General features: G+C 47.3%; 1 protein-coding gene across 2 annotated transcripts in view; it reads right to left on the bottom strand.

The window, feature by feature from the left end:
• Positions 1-8,420: 8,420 nt before the first annotated feature.
• arhgef2a (Rho guanine nucleotide exchange factor (GEF) 2a) overlaps positions 8,421-24,917 on the bottom strand; it is an 82,528-nt gene continuing 66,031 nt past the window's right edge. The window contains exons 17-23 of one of the 2 annotated variants that reach the window (XM_080485267.1): positions 19,072-19,158; positions 17,839-17,888; positions 15,492-15,527; positions 15,274-15,324; positions 14,842-15,162; positions 13,269-13,428; positions 8,421-9,809 (exon numbers count right to left, since the gene is read on the bottom strand). In XM_080485267.1, the coding sequence (XP_080341393.1) occupies positions 9,775-9,809; positions 13,269-13,428; positions 14,842-15,162; positions 15,274-15,324; positions 15,492-15,527; positions 17,839-17,888; positions 19,072-19,158 (740 nt within the window). In that variant the 3' untranslated portion in view covers positions 8,421-9,774. The remainder of the gene's footprint in view (positions 9,810-13,268; positions 13,429-14,841; positions 15,163-15,273; positions 15,325-15,491; positions 15,528-17,838; positions 17,889-19,071; positions 19,159-24,917) is intronic. The other variant, XM_080485268.1, reaches the window with a different exon arrangement.

Raw genomic sequence — 24,917 nt, 5'->3', positions numbered from 1 at the left:
CTACAATCACCCACCTTTAACCACCTTCAACCACCTTCAATCACCTTCAACCAGCTTCAACCAGCTTGAGCCACCTTCAACCAGCTTCAATCATCTTTAACAATCTTCAACCACTTTTAACCAGTTTCAACACCTTCAGCCAGCTTCAACAACATTCAACCAGCTTGAACCAGTTTCAACCAGCTTCAACCAACTTTAACAATCTTCAACCACTTTTAACCAGTTTCAACACCTTCAGCCAGCTTCAACCACATTCAGCCAGCTTCAACAACATTCAACCTGCTTCAACCAGTTTCAACCAGCTTCAGCCACCTTCAACCACTTTCAAACAGCTTCAACCAGCTTCAACCAGCTTCAGCCACGTTGAACCACCTTCAATCAGCTTCAACCACCTTCAACCAGTTTCAACCAGTTTCAGCCACCTTCAACCAGCTTCAACCAGTTTCAGCCACCTTCAACCACCTCCTACCAGTTTCAAACAGCTTCCACCACTTTCAACCACCTTCAGCGACCTTCAACCACTGTCAACCAGCTTCAACCAGTTTCAACCAGTTTCAACCAGCTTCAGCCACATTCAACTAGTTTCCACCACTTTCAGCCACCTTCAGCGACCTTCAACAACCTTCAGCCAGCTTCAGCCAGCTTCAACCACCTTCAACCACCTTCAACCACTGTCAACCTGCTTCAACCAGTTTCAACCAGCTTCAGCCACCTTCAACCACCTTCAAGCAGCTTCAACCAGTTTCAGCCACCTTCAACCACCTCCTACCAGTTTCAAACAGCTTCCACCACTTTCAACCACCTTCAGCGACCTTCAACCACCTTCAGCCAGCTAAAACCAGCTTCAACCAGTTTCAACCAGTTTCAACCAGCTTCAGCTACATTCAACTAGTTTCCACCACTTTCAGCCACCTTCAGCGACCTTCAACAACCTTCAGCCAACTTCAGCCAGCTTCAACCACCTTCAACCACCTTCAACCACTGTCAACCTGCTTCAACCAGTTTCAACCAGCTTCAGCCACCTTCAACCACCTTCAACCAGCTTCAACCTGTTTCAGCCACCTTCAACCACCTCCTACCAGTTTCAAACAGCTTCCACCACTTTCAACCACCTTCAGCGACCTTCAACCACCTTCAGCCAGCTAAAACCAGCTTCAACCAGTTTCAACCAGTTTCAACCAGCTTCAGCCACATTCAACTAGTTTCCACCACTTTCAGCCACCTTCAGCGACCTTCAACAACCTTCAACCAGCTTCAGCCAGCTTCAACCACCTTCAACCACCTTCAACCACTGTCAACCTGCTTCAACCAGTTTCAACCAGCTTCAGCCACCTTCAACCACCTTCAACCAGCTTCAACCTGTTTCAGCCACCTTCAACCACCTCCTACCAGTTTCAAACAGCTTCCACCACTTTCAACCACCTTCAGCGACCTTCAACCACCTTCAGCCAGCTAAAACCAGCTTAAACCAGTTTCAACCAGCTTCAGCCACATTCAACCAGTTTCCACCACTTTCAACCACCTTCAGCGACCTTCAACCACCTTCAGCCAGCTAAAACCAGCTTCAACCAGTTTCAACTAGTTTCAACCAGCTTCAGCCACATTCAACTAGTTTCCACCACTTTCAGCCACCTTCAGCGACCTTCAACAACCTTCAACCAGCTTCAGCCAGCTTCATCCACCTTCAACCACCTTCAACCACTGTCAACCTGCTTCAACCAGTTTCAACCAGCTTCAGCCACCTTCAACCACTTTCAACCAGCTTCAACCACATTGAATCACCTTCAACCACCTTCAACCACCTTCAACCAGCTTCAACCAGTTTCAGCCACCTTCAACCACCTTCAACCAGTTTCAAACAGCTTCAGCGACCTTCAGATGATCAATGGAATGGAGGACATCATAGAAGTAGAGTACTCAATACTGTGAGTCTTTGTAAACCTCTCTACCTGCACCTTGTCAAGGTCTTTCAGATCCTCATCATCATCCTGATGAAGGTCCTACAAGGCCTGAGGCAGAGGTCATCATAGCCAGAGGGAGAACGTTCTAACATGTTCTCACAGGGGAACCGACCGGACATGATGAACAAGAGAGTCTGAAGGCCTCAGGGGAGGTAGTAGTAATCCTATATCTTCCTACTACCTCCGGTGATGTAGTAGTAATCCTATATCTTCCTACTACCTCCGGTGATGTAGTAGTAATCCTATATCTTCCTACTACATCCGGTGATGTAGTAGTAATCCTATATCTTCCTGTGTTCATCTGATAGTAGAGAGAAGCTGCACTGCTGTCGCTCATCACCATCTAATCTACTGGAATCTGTACATTATATTTACATAATGTCTCTAAAATCAAGAATATATTGATAGAGTGACACTGAGAAGTTAATCCATGTATTTACTTCCAGAGTAACTATTGTACCTCCCTATTATCAGGGGGTCCAAGTCACTGCTTAAAAAGTCTTCAACTAAATCTAAAGATCTTAAAGACCTGCTGGTCCCAGATCTCCCCAGAAGAACTCTTGGTTCTCAGAGTGCTGGCTTACTGGAGGTTCCTAGCTTTTCTAAAAGTAGAATGGAGGCAGAGCTTTCAGCTTTCAGGTTCCTCTGATGTGGAACCAGATCCAGTTTCAGTTAAAGAGTCTGACACAGCCTCTCATGTTCAGGTTAGGATGAAGACTTTTCTATTAAAGTTTCCAGTGAGAGCTGCTTCAGGACACCTGAGACCATTTTCTAGTGAAGCTGCCAGAGGTTCAGACTGCTGGAGGACCGGAACTGAGCTTCTGTCCTTTTTATTCACCTCTATTACATGTCACTATTACATGTCACTATTACATGTCACTATTACACGTCACTATTACATGTCACTATTACATGTCACTATTACATGTCACTATTACACGTCACTATTACATGTCACTATTACACGTCACTATTACACGTCACTATTACATGTCACTATTACACGTCACTATTACATGTCACTATTACATGTCACTATTACATGTCACTATTTCATGTCACTATTACATGTCACTGTTACATGTCACTGTTACATGTCACTATTACATGTCACTATTACATGTCATTATTACATGTCACTATTACATGTCATTATTACATGTCACTGTTACATGTCACTATTACATGTCACTATTACATGCCACTATTACACGTCACTATTACATGTCACTATTACATGTCACTATTACATGTCACTATTACATGTCACTATTACACGTCACTATTACACGTCACTATTACATGTCACTATTACATGTCACTATTACATGTCACTATTACACGTCACTATTACACGTCACTATTACATGTCACTATTACACGTCACTATTACATGTCACTATTACATGTCACTATTACATGTCACTATTTCATGTCACTATTACATGTCACTGTTACATGTCACTGTTACATGTCACTATTACATGTCACTATTACATGTCATTATTACATGTCACTATTACATGTCACTGTTACATGTCACTGTTACATGTCACTATTACATGTCATTATTACATGTCACTGTTACATGTCACTATTACATGTCACTATTACATGCCACTATTACACGTCACTATTACACGTCACTATTACATGTCACTATTACACATCACTATTACACATCACTATTACATGTCACTATTACATGTCACTGTTACATGTCACTGTTACATGTCACTATTACATGTCACTATTACATGTCACTAACATTTACCTTTCTCTCCTGTAGTCTGTCTCTCAACCTCTCTGCCGGATGTCTGACAGTGGAGCTGAAGGTGGATTGAAGCCTCCTGTCCTGATCAGTCTTCACAGAGTGGACCTCTCTCTTATCTATCTGTCTGTCCTCTCCTCTGTCCTCTGTCCTCTCCTCTGTCCTCTCCTCTGTCCTCTCCTCTGTCCTCTGTCCTCTCTCCTCTGTCCTCTGTCCTCTCTCCTCTGTCCTCTCCTCTCTCCTCTGTCCTCTCCTCTGTCCTCTCCCCCCACCCGGCCAGCAGGAAGCCTCCACCTCTGAGTCTGCTTTCTGCAGGTCTCTTCCTGTTAGAGGGACTTCTTCCTTTCCACCGTCACTCATGTGGATTAGTTGGGTTTTCTCTATTAAAGTACCCTGTGATTGTATATATAATAAAGAACAATGACATGATTTATGATGGTTTGATTCTTTTAAAGTTGTCATAGGTATTTGTTGAAGTTTTGTCATGGACATTTCCTCCTTCCTGCTGAAGAAACTACAGTTATCCTGGTCCTTTGTTTTGCTTCATGCAGCCACATTGTCACTGGATGAATGAAGGAGGCAGATCAGTTTAGTAGCTGACCTCTGACCTCTGACCTCTGACCCTGAGCTTCACTGTGGTTACAGCTGACCTCTGACCTCTGACCTCTGACCCTGAGCTTCACTGTGGTTACAGCTGACCGCTGACCTCTGACCCTGAGCTTCACTGTGGTTACAGCTGACCTCTGACCTCTGACCCTGAGCTTCACTGTGGTTACAGCTGACCTCTGAGCCTGAGCTTCACTGTGGTTACAGCTGACCTCTGACCTCTGACCCTGAGCTTCACTGTGGTTACAGCTGCAGCAGAGTTAGACAACTTAGTCAATCATGTAGGCAGCAGGTGTAAAACAGAATAAACTTCTGTTAAATGGCTCACCGATATTTTGGGATATAAAATGACGCCGGTGCAGTGAAGTGAAATGTAAATGTAAAGCAGAATTTAGAATCGAGCAGAGTGGAGTTAGATGAGACACTTTTCTTATTTTGTCCTGAAGGTAAGGAAACATGACAAATAGACATCCTGAACTAATTCTACCTTGTTTCATTGTCAATTCATTTCTAGTCATACATTATTGCCTCAAATATCAACGTTTTCATTTCTTTTCAGAAGGTTTGTAGTGATTCCATCCGAGCCTGTAGATCAGTCAGAGGCTGTTTTCATCATGATTCTTCAATTTAAATCCTCCTCACATAAAGGTTTCATCATTTAAAGTAATAAATGATTTAAAGTAATTCAGCATTTTGTTTAGAATAAGAAGAATCATACAGTATCTAAAGAAATTCAGGATCTCCTTCACTATACTTTTTGGTTCTAAGTATTCTTCCCTCTTCATCATGAGAGTGAATCTTTTCTTTCTAGGATATTTTTATAAATTGAATGTGGAATATGATGGTTTGTTCTCCTTCCTCAAGCCACTTGGCTCTGGACCTTAGAAATACTCTCTGAGCTTTATTCAGATACAATCTACCTGGATGTACCTTCCAGTGTACTTGTGCTTCCCAGAACTGAACATGTCCCATGAAGCCATGAAGCAACTTTAGCCACTGACGTCATTCTGCCTTTTAAATATGGCGGCAACCATAAACAAGTATGACGACACCTTTACACCGCCATTATTTGATACCGCACTGGCGGGGTTTCAATTTTGAGAATAGTATGGCGCTGTCCGTGCGCCATTATGGCGGCGACTGCCAACAAGTATGTCAGCGCCCGCCAGCCACCATACTGGCGGGGTTTCAATTCTGGAGAAGCAAGGTCGCACTGCGGATCATGTACTCCTGCCTCCCACCGACGGTGGCGCTGTGATTGTGCTTTGGAACAAAATGGCGGCGACCTGCAGGAAGCGGCCATATTTCATGTACTACCGCCTCCCACCGAGAGTGGCGCTGTGGTGGTGATTCAGAACAAAATGGCGGAAAAATATGGCGGCGATCCCTAGGAAGCAGCCACATTGTCGGCCATTTTGGATTCCCCACTGGCAGCCTCTCGATATTCAACACAGAATGATCTAATACATAGACATACAACAGTAGACCTCTAAATTGTGTATGTCTACACAGTAGACATACTCTAGTAGATCTAGTAGATCTACTACTACTACTATACTACTGCTACTGTATGGTGTGAAAACTAGAGGCTCACACATATAGTAATGATCTACTAGCATATGTCTACACTGTCGGCTCGTTGGAGCAGACATTCACTACACGGGACAGACTGACGGAGTCAATTTATTAAAAGTCCCTCATTCGTCCTCCGACAGGACATTTCTTCGCCAAATGGACCATCTTCAGCAGCCACACAGCACAGCGCTCTGGGGAGGTGATGGAGGCCGAGGGTGGAGCTCAGGGAGCCATGGTGCAGGTTGTTTTGACAAGCAGAGTAACCCAGAGTACTGGAGTAGAACCAGCACACAGAGAGAGAGAGAGAGAGAGAACATGAAAACTCCACACAGAAAGGCTCCTGCCGGGATTTGAACCGAGACCTTTTTCTTTTTTTTTAACTGGACCTTGTGGCTGTGAGGACAGGCTGTGAGGACAGGCTGTGGATTCAGGACGTACTGAGTGGGACATGTATTACCGTATTGTATATTTAGTCCTTTATCGTCTCCCACTTTAGACCTTCTTCCTCTCCATGTTTTCTCCTGGTTGGAGGAGCTCTACGTCGCAGTGTGTGATGTAATGCAACGTACCGCAACGCGACTAGACGTCGTGCTGGAAATTAATCTTTAAGAAGAATCGAACACATTTAAGATGTACGATTCCCATGGAATTGATCAATTGGAACCGGTTCTCAGTCAGAACCGGTTTTTGATTCCCATCCCTCGTTGTAGCACAGCAATGTTCTCTGGAAGTCCCCAGTGGGATCATGTCTGATCAGTATCAGACATGACATCATCAGGAATTTCATAAATCACAGGCGTAGCAGAATGTCTCTCCAAATGTCTTTGTCAACGTGTCTTGTCCCTTTGGTTCCAGCCAATCTGTCCCAGGCTGTAACCCAGACTCCGCTTGAGCTTTCATTTGTGCTCGTGTCGCTACTAAATTAGAGACATGCTTTAGGCACAGATCTGAGAGCATCACAGAGACTTCTACCTGTGATCTACAGGTAACCCAAACCTGGAAACTCCGACCCACCATGCATTTCAACTGGTAACTTCTCTGTCCTGTCTGTCTCTGTCCTGTCTGTCTCTGTGGATCTGCTCCTCGGTGAGTTCTACCTGTGGTTCCACATTATGCTGTCCCCATGTACACAAAGAACCTCTGTTTGCTCACTGTAATCCACAGTGGTCAATTACTGTCCCCTGGTCAATTATTGTCCCATGGTCGACTGCTGTCCCGTGGTCGGTTACTGTCCTGTCGTCAACTGCTCTCCCGTGGTCGCCTGCTGTCCCGTGCATCTAGTCAAGTCGGCTGTGATGTGATGTGGTTCCCCATCTGGCAGTGAGGTACTGCATGGCCCGTTGGACTGCTGTGAGGCCTTCCCTCAGGCTCAGGTTCTCCAACTTACGCTCTGGTGTCTGGAGGACGCTCCTGCAGACGCTCCAGGACTATCATCTCTCCCAGCTGCTCTTTGCTTCTTTGCTCTAAAGACATCCAGCAACGAAACAGGCCCTGCTCAGGCTCTGGTGGTCTTAATTTGGACCGGAACCGTTGAGGATAGGTCTCTGGTGGTCTTGATCTGGAACTGAATCGTTATTGATAGGTCTCTGGTAGTGTTGAAGTGGACTGGAACTGCTGACTATAGGTCTCTGGTGATGTTGAGGTGGACTGGAACTGCTGACGATAGGTCTCTGCAGAGATGTCAAACTTGGCCAGCAGCGCCTCTCTCAGGTCTGAGTAGCAGTTGGACCGATAGACCTTCCCGGTCCACGGGGGATTAGACCACAGTCCTCTCTAGGCCACTGCCATGTTTTTGCCATACGTTCAAACTGTAACATGTAGTTCTCAATGTCCTCACTTCGTTTGTGGGGTGGCATTTCAGGTTCTTTATACTGAACAGCAGGTGGCGCCACAGCAGTCATGTGAAATCTGCCAGGTTAAACTGTCCTGGGCCTCCCAGATCCACAGAGGTCAGCTGGACCTCCTGTCCCAGCTCCTGGAGGTGGAAAGTCCAGTCGGAGGCTCTGCTCTGCTCTAATAGACGACCTGAGTGTAGAGTTGAAGAGTGTCCAGTGAAGCTCCTGCTGAAGGACGCCACCCCTCCTCCGCTCGGCTGTGAAGAAACCTCAGAAAAGGTTCTCCAGCCCAGGGTTGAGGACCCTTGTGGACCTGACTGTGGCCGACCGGATTTAGGCATTGAAGTTCCTCCTCTGACATCACAGCTGAGTCCTTTAAACTTCAATAAGGAGTGAAGGAGGAACCCCTGATCAATTAACACATGGTACGCTCCACACACACCTGAAGTCAGTTAACCTCCCACATGGTACGCTCCACACACACACACCTGCAGCAGGTCTTCACACACCCACTTACCTACCAACAAGGAACCTGTGTGTGTATGTGTGTGTGTGTGTGTGTGTGTGGGTGTGTGTGCAGAAACATCAGATGGATATTTTCACTTTGTTTAAAGAATAGAGATCACAACTTTGTTCTTTATTTGGTTTATTTCTTTATTCAATTTGTTTTTTAGAAATTGAACATGGGATAACAGGCTGTAGGGGTCAGAGGTCAGGGGTAACAGTTTGCAGATTGCAGGGGTAATAGGTCAGCGGTCAAAGGTCGGGGGTCACAGGTTGCAGGGGTCAGAGGTCAGGGGTCAGCGATCAGGGTCAGAGGTTGTGGGGTAACAGGCTGCAGGGGTCAGAGGTCGGGGTTTAAAGCCTGCAGGGGTCAGAGGTCCTGGGGTCACAGCAGTAATCTGAAGAATGAAAGCAGAATGAAGCGCAGCGCTGAGCTGCTGTCATGCATCTTTCCTCTGCAGCGGAGCAGAAGGTGTGTTTGGGGAAGAAGTAGGAGACGAGCCTCTGGTTCATATGTGGAGCTGCTGCAGGTCAAAGGTGAAAAAACCTTCCTGAGCTGCAAAGAGCGGCTGTGGCCAAGCAAAGCGGCTGAATAAATACTGGATTCAAGATGAGCCATCTGGAGTTACATCTGGAGTCACGTCTGGAGTCACGTCTGGAGTCACGTCTGGAGTCACATCTGGAGTCACATCTGGAGTCACGTCTGGAGTCACATCTGGAGTTACATCTGGAGTCACGTCTGGAGTCACGTCTGGAGTCACATCTGGAGTCACGTCTGGAGTCACATCTGGAGTCACATCTGGAGTCACATCTGGAGTCACGTCTGGAGTCACGTCTGGAGTCACATCTGGAGATACAGCTGGAGTCACATCTGGAGTCACATCTGGAGTCACGTCTGGAGTCACGTCTGGAGTCACATCTGGAGAAACAGCTGGAGTCACATCTGGAGTCACGTCTGGAGTCACGTCTGGAGTCACGTCTGGAGTCATATCTGGAGTTACAGCTGGATTCACATCTGGAGTCACATCTGGAGTCACGTCTGGAATCACATCTGGAGTCATATCTGGAGTTACAGCTGGAGTCACATATGGAGTCACATCTGGAGTAACATCTGCAGTCACGTCTGGAGTCACATCTGGAGTCACATCTGCAGTCACATCTGGAGTCACATCTGGAGTCACGTCTGGAGTCACATCTGGAGTCACGTCTGGAATCACATCTGGAGTCATATCTGGAGTTACAGCTGGAGTCACATCTGGAGTCATATCTGGAGTTACAGCTGGAGTCACATATGGAGTCACATCTGGAGTAACATCTGCAGTCACGTCTGGAGTCACATCTGGAGTCACATCTGATGTCAGATCTAGAGTCACATCTGGAATCACATCTGCAGTCACATCTGGAGTCACATCTGGAGTCACATCTGGAATCACATCTGCAGTCACGCCTGGAGTCCCTTCAGGAGTTAAGTCTGGAGTCACATCTGGAATCACGTGGGACTCATCAGATCTCAGGAACCTGCTTAGAGTAAGATGTCTTCTTGAATATCTTGAAGATCTGGAAAAGAGAAGAAAGGTTGGGTTTTTATCAAATTCACATGACGTTTTGATGGGAAACACTCATAAACAGTGAGATGCTGTTCCTCATTGTGATGCTGTTTCTCAGTGAGACGCTGTTCCTCAGTGTTATGCTGTTCCTCAGTGAGACGCTGTTCCTCAATGAAACGCTGTTCCTCATTGTGACGCTGTATCTCAGTGTGATGTTGTTCCTCAAGGTGATGCTGTTCCTCATTGATGCTGTTCCTCAGTGAGATGCTGTTCCTCATTGATGCTGTTCCTCAGTGAGATGCTGTTCCTCATTGTGATGCTGTTTCTCAGTGAGACGCTGTTCCTCAGTGTTATGCTGTTCCTCAGTGATACTGTTCCTCAGGTGACGCTGTTCCTCAGGTGATGCTGTTCCTCAATGAGACGCTGTCCTTCAGTGATGCTGTTCCTCAGTGATGCTGTTCCTCAGTGAGACGCTGTTCCTCATTGTGATGCTGTTCCTCAGTGTTATGCTGTTCCTCAGTGTGACCCTGTTCCTCAGTGATGCTATTCCTCAGTGAGACGCTATTCCTCAGTGAGATGCTGTTCCTCATTGTGATGCTGTTCCTCAGTGTGATGTTGTTCCCCAGGTGACGCTGTTCCTCATTGTGATGCTGTTCCGCATTGTGACGCTGTTCCTCATTGTGACGCTGTTCCTCAGTGTGACGCTGTTCCTCAGGTGACGCTGTTCCTCAGTTGATGCTGTCCTTCAGTGATGCTGTTCCTCATTGATGCTGTTCCTCAGGTGATAGTGTTCCTCAGTGTGACCCTGTTCCTCAGTGATGCGGTTCCTCAGTGAGACGCTATTCCTCAGTGAGATGCTGTTCCTCATTGTGATGCTGTTCCTCAGTGTGATGTTGTTCCCCAGGTGACGCTGTTCCTCATTGTGATGCTGTTCCGCATTGTGACGCTGTTCCTCAGTGTGACGTTGTTCCCCAGGTGACGCTGTTCCTCATTGTGATGCTGTTCCGCATTGTGACGCTGTTCCTCAGTGTGACGCTGTTCCTCAGTGTGATGTTGTTCCCCAGGTGACGCTGTTCCTCATTGTGATGCTGTTCCGCATTGTGACGCTGTTCCTCAGTGTGACACTGTTCCCCAGGTGACGCTGTTCCTCATTGTGACGCTGTTCCTCATTGTGACGCTGTTCCCCAGGTGACGCTGTTCCTCATTGTGATGCTGTTCCGCATTGTGACGCTGTTCCTCAGTGTGACGCTGTTCCTCAGTGTGACGCTGTTCCCCAGGTGACGCTGTTCCTCATTGTGACGCTGTTCCTCATTGTGACGCTGTTCCCCAGGTGACGCTGTTCCTCAGTGTGACGCTGTTCCTCAGGTGACGCTGTTCCCCAGGTGACGCTGTTCCTCATTGTGATGCTGTTCCGCATTGTGACGCTGTTCCTCAGTGTGACGCTGTTCCTCAGTGTGACGCTGTTCCTCAGGTGACGCTGTTCCTCAGTTGATGCTGTCCTTCAGTGATGCTGTTCCTCATTGTGATGCTATTCCCCACGTGACGCTGTTCCTCATTGTGACGCTGTTCCTCAGTGTGACGCTGTTCCTCAGGTGACGCTGTTCCTCAGTTGATGCTGTCCTTCAGTGATGCTGTTCCTCAGTGAGACGCTGTTCCTCATTCTGATGCTGTTCCTCGTTGTGACGCTGTTCCTCAGTGTGATGCTGTTCCTCAGTGTGACCCTGTTCCTCAGTGATGCTGTTCCTCAGTGATGCTGTTCCTCAATGAGACGCTGTTCCTCAGTTTGATGCTGTTCATCAGTGATGCTGTTCCTTGTGATGTTGTTCCTCAGTGATGCTGTTCCTCAGTGTGATGCTGTTCCTCATTGTGACCCTGTTCCTCATTGTGACGCTGTTCCTCATTGTGATGCTGTTCCTCAGTGTGACTCTGTTCCTCAGGTGATGCTGTTCCTCATTGTGACCCTGTTCCTCATTGTGATGCTGTTCCTCATTGTGACGCTGTTCCTCAGTGTGATGCTGTTCCTCAGTGATGCTGTTCCTCAGTGATGCTGTTCCTCAATGAGACGCTGTTCCTCAGTGTGATGCTGTTCATCAGTGATGCTGTTCCTTGTGATGTTGTTCCTCAGTGATGCTGTTCCTCATTGAGATGCTGTTCCTCAGTGAGATGCTGTTCCTCGTTGTGACGCTGTTCCTTCGTGTGATGCTGTTCCTCAGTGTGACCCTGTTCCTCAGGTGATGCTGTTCCTCAGTGTGATGCTGTTCCTCATTGATGCTGTTCCTCATTGTGATGCTGTTCCTCAGAGTGATGCTGTTCCTCATTGATGCTGTTCCTCAGTGAGATGCTGTTCCTCATTGTGATGCTGTTTCTCAGTGAGACGCTGTTCCTCAGTGTTATGCTGTTCCTCAGTGTGACCCTGTTCCTCAGGTGATGCTGTTCCTCATTGTGACCCTGTTCCTCATTGTGACGCTGTTCATCAGTGATGCTGTTCCTTGTGATGATGTTCCTCAGTGATGCTGTTCCTCAGTGTGATGCTGTTCCTCAGTGAGACATTGTTCCTCATTGTGATGCTGTTCCTCGTTGTGACGCTGTTCCTCAGTGTGATACTGTTCCTCAGTGTGACCCTGTTGCTCAGTGTGACCCTGTTCCTCAGTGATGCTGTTCCTCAATGAGACGCTGTTCCTCAGTGTGATGCTGTTCCTCTGTGTGATGCTGTTCCTCAGTGATGCTGTTCCTCAATGAAACGCTGTTCCTCAGTGTGATGCTGTTCCTCAGTGTGATGCTGTTCATCAGTGATGCTGTTCCTTGTGATGTTGTTCCTCAGTGATGTTGTTCCTCAGTGTGATGCTGTTCCTCAGTGAGACATTGTTCGTCAGTGTGATGCTGTTCCTCAGTGTGATGTTGTTCCTCAGTGAGACGCTGTTCCTCAGTGTTATGGTGTTCCTCAGTGTGAAGCTGTTCCTCAGGTGATGCTGTTCCTCAGTGATACTGTTCCTCAGGTACTGCTATTCCTCAGTGTGATGTTGTTCCTCAGGGTGATGCTGTTCCTCAGTGATGCTGTTCCCCAGTGTGACCCTTTTCCTCATTGACATGCTGTTCCTCATTGAGAGGCTGTTCCTCATTGAAACGTTGTTCCTCAGTCTGACGCTGTACAAACAAACTCCTATTGTTGACAGACTGTGGAACTAGGACCAGGACCAGGACAGGGACTACGACTAGAACTAGTACAGGACAAGGACCAGGACTAGGTCTACCTAGAGACGGTACCCAAGTGTTTTTAGAGTGTTGCTGTTGTCTGTTTCCATGGAGACGGAGTTCTACTGTTTTCCAAAAGTATTCAAATTGTTGTGTTTTCAGCTCAGTTGTCATGGAAACACTAAACACAATGACAGTTTAGCGAGTGAAGGACGACTGACACAGAAAATCAAGCGTGAATGGAAGCGATGGTTTCACGAATTCAGTGTGACTTCACCTTTAGAGCTCTGAGACGCAGTCCCATCATCATCATCATCATCATCATCATCTGACGTCACATCTCCGTCGAAGTCGCTGGCATGCTGGAAGTGTTCTGATTGGTCCCTGAGGGCGTGCTGGTCTGGTCCTGAAGAGCTGCCCCTCTCTAACGCCACGGGCTGGAACAGGAAGAATAGACATGACTCAGCAACATGATGAAGACTGGATATGACTTCGCCGATATGATGAAGAGTGGCATGACTCAGCGGTATGATGAAGAGTGGCCATCACTCAGCGATATGACGAAGAGTGGACATGACTCAGCGATATGACGAAGAGTGGACATGACTCAGTGATATGATGAAGAGTGGACATGACTCAGCAACATGATGAAGACTGGATATGACTCGGCGATATGATGAAGAGTGGCATGACTCAGCGGTATGATGAAGAGTGGCCATCACTCAGCGATATGACGAAGAGTGGACATGACTCAGCGATATGATGAAGAGTGGCCATGACTCAGCGGTATGATCAACAGTGGACATGACTCAGCGGTATGATGAATAGTGGACATGACTCAGCGGTATGATGAATAGTGGACATGACTCGGCGATATGATGAAGAATACGTCGACTTGACTCCGCAATATGATGAAGAGTGGACATGTCTCAACAATATGATGAAGAGTAGATATGGCTCAACGATATTATAAAGAGTGGACATGACTCAGCGATATGAAGAGTGGACATGACTCGGCGATATGATGAAGAATAGACTTGACTCAGCAGAACAATGAAGAGTGGCCATGACTCTGCGATATGATGAAGAATAGACGTGACTCCGCAATATGATGAAGAGTGGACATGAATCATCATCGATATGATGATGAGTAGACATGTCTCAACGATATGATGAAGAGTGGACATGACTCAGCAATATGATGAGTAAATATGACTCAGCGGTATGATAAACAGTGGACATGACTAAGAACAATGATGAAGAGTGGGCATGACTCAGCAGAACAATAAAGAGTGGCCATGACTCAGCGATATGATGAAGCGTAGACATGAATCATCGATATGATGAAGAGTAGACATGACTCAATGATATGATGAAGAGTGGACATGACTCAGCAATATGAAGAGTGAACATGACTCTGCGATATGATGAAGAATATACATGACTCAGCGGTATGATGAACAGTGGACATGACTCAGCGGTATGATGAAGAGTAGACATGACTCAGCGATATGATGAAGAGGGGATATGAATCATCGATATGATGAAGAATAGGCATGACTCAACGATATGATGAAGAGTGGGCATGACTCAGCAAAACAATGAAGAGTGGACATGACTCAGCAATACCATAGAGTGGAGTTTGTCAAGTCTTCTCCGTAACATGAACAGTACAAAACAGGCGACGTCACCATGATGACGAAAGCAGTCAGAGGTGATGGCTGAGTTTCACATAGAAACAGTGTGGAACGGTGTAATACCCCTCATGACCTGCGAGGGCAGTGTTTAATATCAGTGTTTTGTCTGCTCTGGATCGTGATGACGCGGTGAGGACGTGGCGGTGGCCTCACCTGGCCGCTGTGGTTGGCGTGCTGTGGTGAGGCGGCCGCAGGTCCACTACACACCTTGAGATGTCGGACCTGCCTCTCCAGCTTGGCACGGGCCTTCTCGCTGTCCCTGAAGCGGCTGTCAGCATCACGCAGCCTCAGCAGCTCCTCCTGCAGGAGGCTGTGCTGCCGCTGCAGCAGCGCCAGCTCCCCGAGGCCGCTGCCGGACTCTCGCCGACCCCCGTCTCGCCACGGGGGGCGCCACGCTCCGGTCGGGGACTGGGCCGTGCTGTCTTGCGGCTGCAGCAGCAGCTCCAAGATGGAGTCCTGCTTGATTACAGCGCCCTGACAGACACAGCAGGTCAGAGGTCAGAGGTCAGAGGTCAGAGGTCAGGGGTCAGAGGTCAGAGGTCAGCTGACGTTCAGTCACAGACGGAGGAATGAGGCTCCACTGACCTGCAGGGCGTGAAGATACACGCTGAGGTTCACCAGCCGCTGACACACCTCCTGCACCACACACACACACACACACACACACACACACACACACACACACACACACACACACACACACACACACACACACACACACACACACACACACACACACACACACACACACACACATTACTGACGTCCATTAGGAACCAACAAACAGACTGGCTGGAACTCACCTTGGCCTGATCCTGCTCTCTAGTTGCTACGACGACCTTGAGGAGGAAGAACATGTTTCACAACAGATGATGTTGATGATGGTGGTGATGATGTTGATGATGGTGGTGGTGGTGATGATGATGATGATGATGATGATGATGATGTTAATGCCAACAGAAGATGACGGGATGAGTGATGGATGGTGATTTTGTTTTTCTGCTGCTGTTGAACTCGTTTACTAAAAACATTAGTAATTTCAACCATTCCAGGGAGAAATGGTTTATTTTCTGGAAACATTCCAGGGGTGCCAATACTTTAGTCCATGACTGGATATATTTTAGTAAATTTCAACGTGAAGTTTGATTTTCAAACCATGGAGAGAGAAATCACCAGTGTATTTGTGAAAATGTGGCGTAGAACCGACGATGAAGCAGATTTAACTTTGACTGGAGTTGATTGTATTCAGAACAGACCGAACACTGACAGAACACAGACTGAACACTGACAGAACAGACCGAACACTGACAGAACAGACCGAACACTGACAGAACACAGACTGAACACTGACAGAACAGACCGAACACTGACAGAACAGACCGAACACTGACAGAACACAGACAGAACACTGACAGAACAGACAGAACACTGACAGAACAGACAGAACACTGACAGAACACTGACAGAACACTGACAGAACACTGACAGAACATGAACAGAACAGACAGAACACAGACAGAACACTGACAGAACACTGACAGAACAGACAGAACACTGACAGAACACGAACAGAACAGACAGAACACTGACAGAACACTGACAGAACAGACAGAACACTGACAGAACATGAACACAACAGACAGAACACAAACACAACACTGACAGAACACGAACAGAACAGAAAGAACACAGACAGAACACTGACAGAACACTGACAGAACAGACAGAACACTGACAGAACACGAACAGAACAGACAGAACACAAACACAACACTGACAGAACACGAACAGAACAGACAGAACACAGACAGAACACTGACAGAACACTGACAGAACAGACAGAACACTGACAGAACAGACAGAACACAAACACAACACTGACAGAACACGAACAGAACAGACAGAACAGACAGAACAGAGACAGAACACTGACTGAACACTGACAGAACACAGACAGAACACTGACTGAACAGACAGAACACAGACAGAACACTGACAGAACACGAACAGAACAGACAGAACACAAACACAACACTGACAGAACACGAAAAGAACAGACAGAACACTGACAGAACACGAACAGAACAGACAGAACACAAACAGAACAGACAGAACACTGACAGAACAGACAGAAAACTAACAGAACACTGACAGAACACAAACAGAACAGACAGAACACAAACAGAACAGACAGAACAGACAGAACACAGACAGAATACTGACAGAACACAGACAGAACAGACAGAACACTAACAGAACAGACAGAACACTGAGAGAACACAAACAAAACACAAACAGAACAGACAGAACACTGACAGAACACAAACAGAAAACAAACAGAACAGACAGAACACTAACAGAACAGACAGAACATAATAAGAACAAACAAAACACAGACAGAACAGACAGAACACAGACAGAACACAAACAAAACACAGACAGAACACAAACAAAACAGACAGAACACTGACAGAACACAAACAAAACACAGACAGAACACAAACAAAACAGACAGAACACTGACAGAACACAAACAAAACACAGACAGAACAGACAGAACACAGACAGAACACAAACAAAACACAGACAGAACACAAACAAAACAGACAGAATACTGACAGAACAGACAGAACACAAACAAAACACTGACAGAACACTAACAGAACAGACAGAACACTGAGAGAACACAAACAAAATACAAACAGAACAGACAGAACACAGAACAGACAGAACATAATAAGAACAAACAAAACACAGACAGAACAGACAGAACACAAACAAAACAGACAGAACACTGACAGAACACAAACAAAACACAGACAGAACACAGACAGAACACAGACAGAACACAAACAAAACAGACAGAACACAAACAAAACAGACAGAATACTGACAGAACAGACAGAACACAAACAAAACACAGACAGAACAGACAGAACACAAACAAAACAGACAGAACACTGACAGAACACAAACAAAACACAGACAGAACAGACAGAACACAGACAGAACACAAACAAAACAGACAGAACACAAACAAAACAGACAGAATACTGACAGAACAGACAGAACACAAACAAAACACTGACAGAACAGACAAAACTGACAGAATGTAACAGAATCTGTCAACATGTCAAAGCGTCGGCTCACCTTGGCAGTGAAGAACTGACGAGCTCCATTGAGGAGAAGCTCCGGATCACCTGAGAGGAAACAAGCAGCAGGTGAGACTCGCCTGGACGATCCAGGACTTCTGATTAATCAATCAGGACGATCAGTCGATCAGCAAAGACTCATTGATCATCAGCAGCTTCGTATAGAGAGTTGGCCTGAGGTCACTCAGGAGGTCCACTGTCAGTGGACGAGCAGCACCCAGCCATGCTACATGCTACATGCTATATGCTAAAGAGTCTCAGGCTCACACACTAGCGATGCTACATGCTACATGCTACATGCTAAACATGATCAAAGTGACTGATCCTCTCATTAGCAGCAGCTTGGTCCCTCAGTCTCAGGTGATGTAGACCTGTGTCAATACACAGGCTGATGGAGATGACGTAGTGCTGACACAGAGACTGGTGGAGGTGGTGTAGCATTGACACAGGCTGATGGAGATGACGTTGGGTTGACACAGAGACTGGTGTAGGGGACGTAGCGTCGACACAGATGCTGGTGGAGGTAATGTAGCATTGACACAGGCTAATGGAGGGGATGTAGCGTCGAAACAGATGCTGGTGGAGGTGATGTAGCATTGACACAGATTGGTGGAGGTGACGTAGTGTTGACACACAGACGGACGGAGGTGACATAGCGTCGACACAGATGCTGGTGGAGGTAATGTAGCATTGACACAGGCTAATGGAGGGGATGTTGCGTTGACACAGAGACTGGTGGAGGTGACGTAGCACTGACACAAGCAAGCGGAGGTGTCATAGCGTTGACACAGAGATTGATGGAAGTGATGTAGCATTGGAACAGGCTGATGGAGGTGATGTAGTGTTGACACAGGTTGGTGGAGGTGACGTAGTCTTGACACGCAGACTGATGGAGGTGACGTAGCATCGACACAGATGCTGGTGGAGGTAATGTAGCATTGACAAAGGCTGATGGAGGTGATGTAGCGTTGACATACAGACTGGTGGAGGTGATGTAGCATTGGCACAGGCTGGTGGAGATGACGTAGTGCTGACACAGAGACTGGTGGAGGTGATGTTGCGTTGACACAGAGACTGGTGGAGGTGATGTAGCGTTTATACAGCCTAGTGGAGGTGACGTAGCAAAGATAGGGATGAGGAAGGTCATGAGGAAGAAGATGGTGATGAGGATGAAGGAGGTGATGAGGAAGAGGAAAGTGAAGAAGAAGAGGACGACTCCTCGTGGACTCACTGGGTTCTCCGACCTCCAGGTGCTTCAGGTGGCACAAGATGGTGGCGTCCATGTTGGAGCCGAGGAGGAGCTCACTGAGCCGGTCCACTGGACACACACACACACACACACACACACACACACACACACGCACACACACACACACACACACACACACACACACACACACACACACACACACACACACACACACACACACACACACACACACACACACACACACACACACACACACACACACACACACACACACACACACACACAAAAGAGAGAGAACATGTTGCTTAAGTTAGAAGTACACTGGTGGACTACTTGTTGAAGAATGAACCAATGTGCTTCATCAGACACCAGAGGTCTTCCTCACTGCTCTGCTCTCTGGCGCCCTCCTCAGGTCACCACCCCTCTCAGGCCAGCGCTTCTTCCTCATGATAGAGCAGGGCCCGCGGGCCACCTATTGATGAACCCTGGTTGAGGAGCTGTTAAAGGAGCGTTCACACAGAACCACCACAAGTTTGGCAGGAACCTCAGTTCCTGACCAGGATCAGCATTTTGAGCTGGATTCTAGGATTCAGGGTGGAGGCGTCACTCCATCACCATCAGTCCCCACCTTTTATCCTGAGCTACAAGTAAGAGCAGGAAACATGGAGGATCACCACCAGTCGTGACGCACCATCAGCGTTATTGTTCCACCGTGTTACGAGTTAATGAGTAAAGCTGCTCTGCAGCAGGCTGCTCTGGCCATCGCTCATCATCACTTTCATTAATCTGTCAGGAATGTGCTGAGTCAGGAGAATTTGTTCTATTCAGTTGTGGGTTCTGCTGTGAGAGATGTGGGCAGCCGCCCAGGGCTCAATCTGTGAAGGAGCAGCAGAGGACATGAGAACCACCGTCTCAGGTGTCTGGTGGAGGCGGGTGTTCCACCGGGGGGGACACAGGTCAGGTTTCTATATATACAGTATATGACTCCACCCCCCATGACTCCACCCCCCCATGACTCCACCCCCCCAGGTCTTCTCCCAGCAGCTACTGAACAGTGGACACACTCCAGAGCGCTCAGCATTCAGAGAACCTCCATGGAGTTGATCAGAGAGCAGGATGCTGCAGGGAGCGAATGCTGACACTCTGTAGAACACATCACTACTAATCCACACGCTCAGTTACTAACTTCACCAGTACAGCTGGTTCTTGATAAAAGATGTTCCAGGAACATGAGGAACGTCAGGCCCATTCCAGAACCATCTTCAGATGCATTAGGTCACATGAAGAACTCAGGAACTCCTGGTGCTGATGTGGAAACACCTTAAAGCAAGTTTTACTGTCTGATAGTACTGCCACTAGAAGGGTGGAGGATTGGGTGGAGGAGTGTTCTTCACCTCTGATCTCTGACTTCAAGAAACAGAAACAGACGTTCTGATTCTCATCTTGGTCTCAGGATTGAGACGACAGGACACATCAGAGGAATGTCCTCGTCTCATCACTTTTCTCACTGATTGCTCAGTCAATTCATTCATTTAGTTTATTTGGCTTCTAACTGGTGTATTAGAACACAAAGTACAACAATAGTACTAACAAGTGCATTTATAGAGCAGTTTTTATACTTCAAATAATTAAAAAGAATAAATGATGAAATGAGAAGAGAAAGCAAAGCAGCACTGAAACAACAATTATGGAATTTACAAAGTAAGAAAGTGTAAATGTCTCCGTCTCTCTCTGTCTCCATCTCTCTCTGTCTCCATCTCTCTCTGTCTCCGTCTCTCTCTCTCTCTGTCTCCATCTCTCTCTGTCTCCATCTCTCTCTGTCTCCGTCTCTCTCTGTCTCCGTCTCGCTCTGTCTCCATCTCTCTCTGTCTCCATCTCTCTCTGTCTCCGTCTCTCTCTGTCTCCATCTCTCTCTGTCTCCGTCTCTCTCTGTCTCCGTCTCGCTCTGTCTCCATCTCTCTCTGTCTCCATCTCTCTCTGTCTCCGTCTATCTCTGTCTCCGTCTCGCTCTGTCTCCGTCTCTCTCTGTCTCCGTCTCTCTCTGTCTCCATCTCTCTCTGTCTCCATCTCTCTCTGTCTCCGTCTCTCTCTGTCTCCGTCTCGCTCTGTCTCCATCTCTCTCTGTCTCCATCTCTCTCTGTCTCCGTCTCTCTCTGTCTCCATCTCTCTCTGTCTCCGTCTCTCTCTGTCTCCGTCTCTCTCCGTCTCTCTCTGTCTCCGTCTCTCTCCGTCACTAAAAAACTACATCGCTGCTTTTACTCTTACTTTTATCAAGAGTACTTTTCATGTGACTCTCAACACAAGGTTTGAAACTCCCAGGCTTGAATTATTACTACCAGCACCTTGAGTACTACTACTATAGTACTCATGATGTTAACAATGATAATAGTAATAATGGAAACATCAGCTGAAACATCTGCAGTTAAAACAACCTTTACTGACGTAGTACAAAAACCCTGCGACTGTTCAGACCCTCGTTTATCATCATGCTCTGATTCTGGTCCTGGAGGGGAGGTCCAAGTTCATGTCGAGGCTTTACTGGGTCTTAGTGCTGCTTTGGACACAGTTGGACACAACGTCCTGCTGGACCCACTGGAACAATGGTTGGACCTTCTGGCTCTGCACTCAGTGGCTTTAAATCCTCCTGGCAAGATGGCCGCCATTCTGTGTCAGCAGCTGATTGTGAACGTGAGCAAATCACTTGTGGGGTTCCTCAGGGCTCCATCCTGGGGCCCTTTAGTGAACATCTCCAGCTCCCACTGGCTCAGATCATGGAACATTACAACATCTCTTCTCAGAATGACCAGACCACACTCAGCTCTATATCTCAGTGTCAGTGAATGACCACGCCCCCTGATACCGGCGGAGGAAATGAAGGAGTGATGAGTCAGCACGTTTTACAACTCAACCCAGAGAAATCTCAGCTCATTGTTTTTGTCCCCAAAGAAGAAAGGTTAAAGGTCAGTGCTCATCTTGACTCCAGGTCACTCAGGACATCAGATCAGGCAGAAATCTCCGTGGAGTTCTGGACTCCACCCTGAAATTCTACAGCCACATTAAGACAAGAACCACATGAGCTTCCTACCGTCTGAACAATGTGGAAGAATCAAAGGATTTCTGAGAAACTTCTTCTGCTTTCATCTTCACTGGGTTGATTATTGTAACGGAGTGTTGACAGGCCTCAGGACACAATCTGTCAGACAACTACAGCTCATCAGAACGCTGAGGGTGGAGCTCATTACACCACCACACTGAGGGTGGAGCTCATTACACCAACACACTGAGGGTGGAGCTCATTACACCACCACACTGAAGGTGGAGCTCATCCAGAACGCTGAGGGCAGAGTCCTCACCAACACACTGAGGGTGGCGCTCATTACACCAACACACTGAGGGTTGAGCTCATTACACCACCACACTGAGGGTGGAGCTCATTACACCAACACACTGAGGGTGCAACTCATCCAGAACGCTGAGGGTGGAGCTCATTACACCAACACACTGAGGGTGGAGCTCATCCAGAACGCTGAGGGCAGAGTCCTCACCAACACACTGAGGGTGGAGCTCATTACACCAACACACTGAGGGTGGAGCTCATCCAGAACGCTGCAGCCAGAGTCCTCACCACCACACTGAGGGTGGAGCTCATTACACCACCATGCTGAGGGTGGAGCTCATTACACCACCATACTGAGGGGGGAACACATTACACCAACACACTGATGGTGGAGCTCACTACACAACCACACTGAGGGTGGAGCTCATTACACCACCATACTGAGGGGGGAACACATTACACCAACACACTGAGGGTGGAGCACATTCTCCCAACACACTGGGGGTGGAGCTCATTACACAACCACACTAAGGGTGGAGCACAGTACACCACCACACTGAGGGTGGAGCACATTACCACACTGAGGGTGGAGCACATTCCTTCCCACACTGAGGGGGGAGCTCATCCCCCCACCACACTGAGGGTGGAGCACATTCCCCCACCACACTGAGGGTGGAGCTCATTACACCATCACACTGAGGGTGAAGCTTATCCCCCCTGCTCCACCCTCTCCACTGGCTGCCTGTGTATCAAAGGACTTCAGAATGGTCCTTCTGCTCTAGAAAGCTTTGAAGGGTCTCGGCCTAAATCATCTCAGATTGACTTGTAGAAGATCAAAGCTCCAGACCTCTGAGGTCATCAGGAAGAGGTTGACTCACTGTCCCTACAGTCAGAAGAAACAAGGTGAAGCAGCTTTTAGTTCCTACCTCCTCACCTGTGGAACAAACTTCCTGAACACCTGAAGACTGCTGACACACTCACTTCTTTTAAATCAGGACTTAAAACATTCCTAGATTCACAGGATGTAGAATAAACAATAGATTTTACTTAGTAAACTAGTCTTAATAATCTCTTACCTTTTTATTATACTTTTATTCATTATTTCTTATGATGCATTTCTTTCAATTCTTCTAAAGCTTTAATGTGTTGGGCTTAAGATTCCATTGAACTCCTCCAGCAGTTTGTCCCCCAGAGAAGAAACACCAGGAACAATGGAACCAGGAAGTCTCCACCCCCCCAGGTTGGCAATCAATGGTGTTGGTCGAACCCGAACCAACTGTCCCCCGCTTCTCATCCCCCCCCCCCCCCCCCCCCCTCCCCCTTCAGCTGCCTCGCTGTCGACTCCTGCAGCTGAAGCCAGCCCTCTGAATTCAGACCCAGTAACAACCAGTTACCGCAGCCTCACAGAACCAACAGCACCACGGACGGTGCTGTCCAACACGGCCCCGCGGACGGTGCTGTCCAACACGGCCCCGCGGACGGTGCTGTCCAGCACGGCCCCGCGGACGGTGCTCTCCAACACGGCCCCGCGGACGGTGCTGTCCAGCACGGCCCCGCGGACGGTGCTGTCCAGCACGGCCCCGCGGACGGTGCTGTCCAGCACGGCCCCGCGGACGGTGCTGTCCAACACGGCAGGACAGTAAGAGCTTTGTCTGGGCAGCAACTGTTAGATTAGCGTGAAGCTAACGTGCAATGTGTTTCAATGTGCCGCTGATAAAGCCGTCGCGGCCCAGATGTTTGTGTACGCGCGTTCACGCGCACCAACCAAGTCCTGGACTGAACCAGAGGTCCAAGTGAGCTCCAGGCCCACTGGCAGCTCTGTGTGGAGGAACCAGGGTTCAGAGCCGAGCCTCACCAGAATCTTCTGTCTTTCTCTTCTCTTCCCAACCCCTTTTTTACACAGAAATATTAACTAACTTAGATAAACTTTTTACAAACGAGGCTGATATTTTGGTATTAGCTATTTCCAGTTTATCTGGATTAATACATACATAGCAAATGTATTATTAATAAATAAATAACAAATTTATGCAAATTACTAATTTTTCATGAATAAATTATTTTGATCATTTATTAACGTTTAAGTAATTACTCAATTACTTAAGAGTTGTTAATAAGTAAATGACCGTTTACTTCCATTAATAATTTCAATTTTTCATAAATTACTTGCAGTGATTTATTCCTCCCTCCATCTTCTCCCTCTCATACGTTCCCGGGTGGTGGTGGTGTCAGTCTGAGCACCGTCACCTAGATCACATTGACCCATTAAGAACCTTTCCTACAGGTGGTTAGCCCACAGGAAGGGTGGGACACGGACCCTCTACCTAGAGATTGTAAGTCTCATGCTCTACCAACTGAGCTAGCCGGGTTACCAGTGATTTATTACTTTCCGTAATCTATTACTTACAGTAATTTAATACTAATAACCAATCATAAAGCCCAACAAATGTATTTCTTTAGTTTATTTTATTTCTTTGTGAAGCTCTGTGAGTTGCCTTGTGTTTGAATGGTGCTCTATTAATACATTTGC

Source organism: Lipophrys pholis (genome assembly GCF_963383615.2).
Source record: "Lipophrys pholis genome assembly, chromosome: 17".
Taxonomy (NCBI): domain Eukaryota; kingdom Metazoa; phylum Chordata; class Actinopteri; order Blenniiformes; family Blenniidae; genus Lipophrys; species Lipophrys pholis.
The sequence above is the reverse complement of the archived record's forward strand: the minus strand, read 5'-3'. Positions and strand labels throughout refer to the sequence as shown.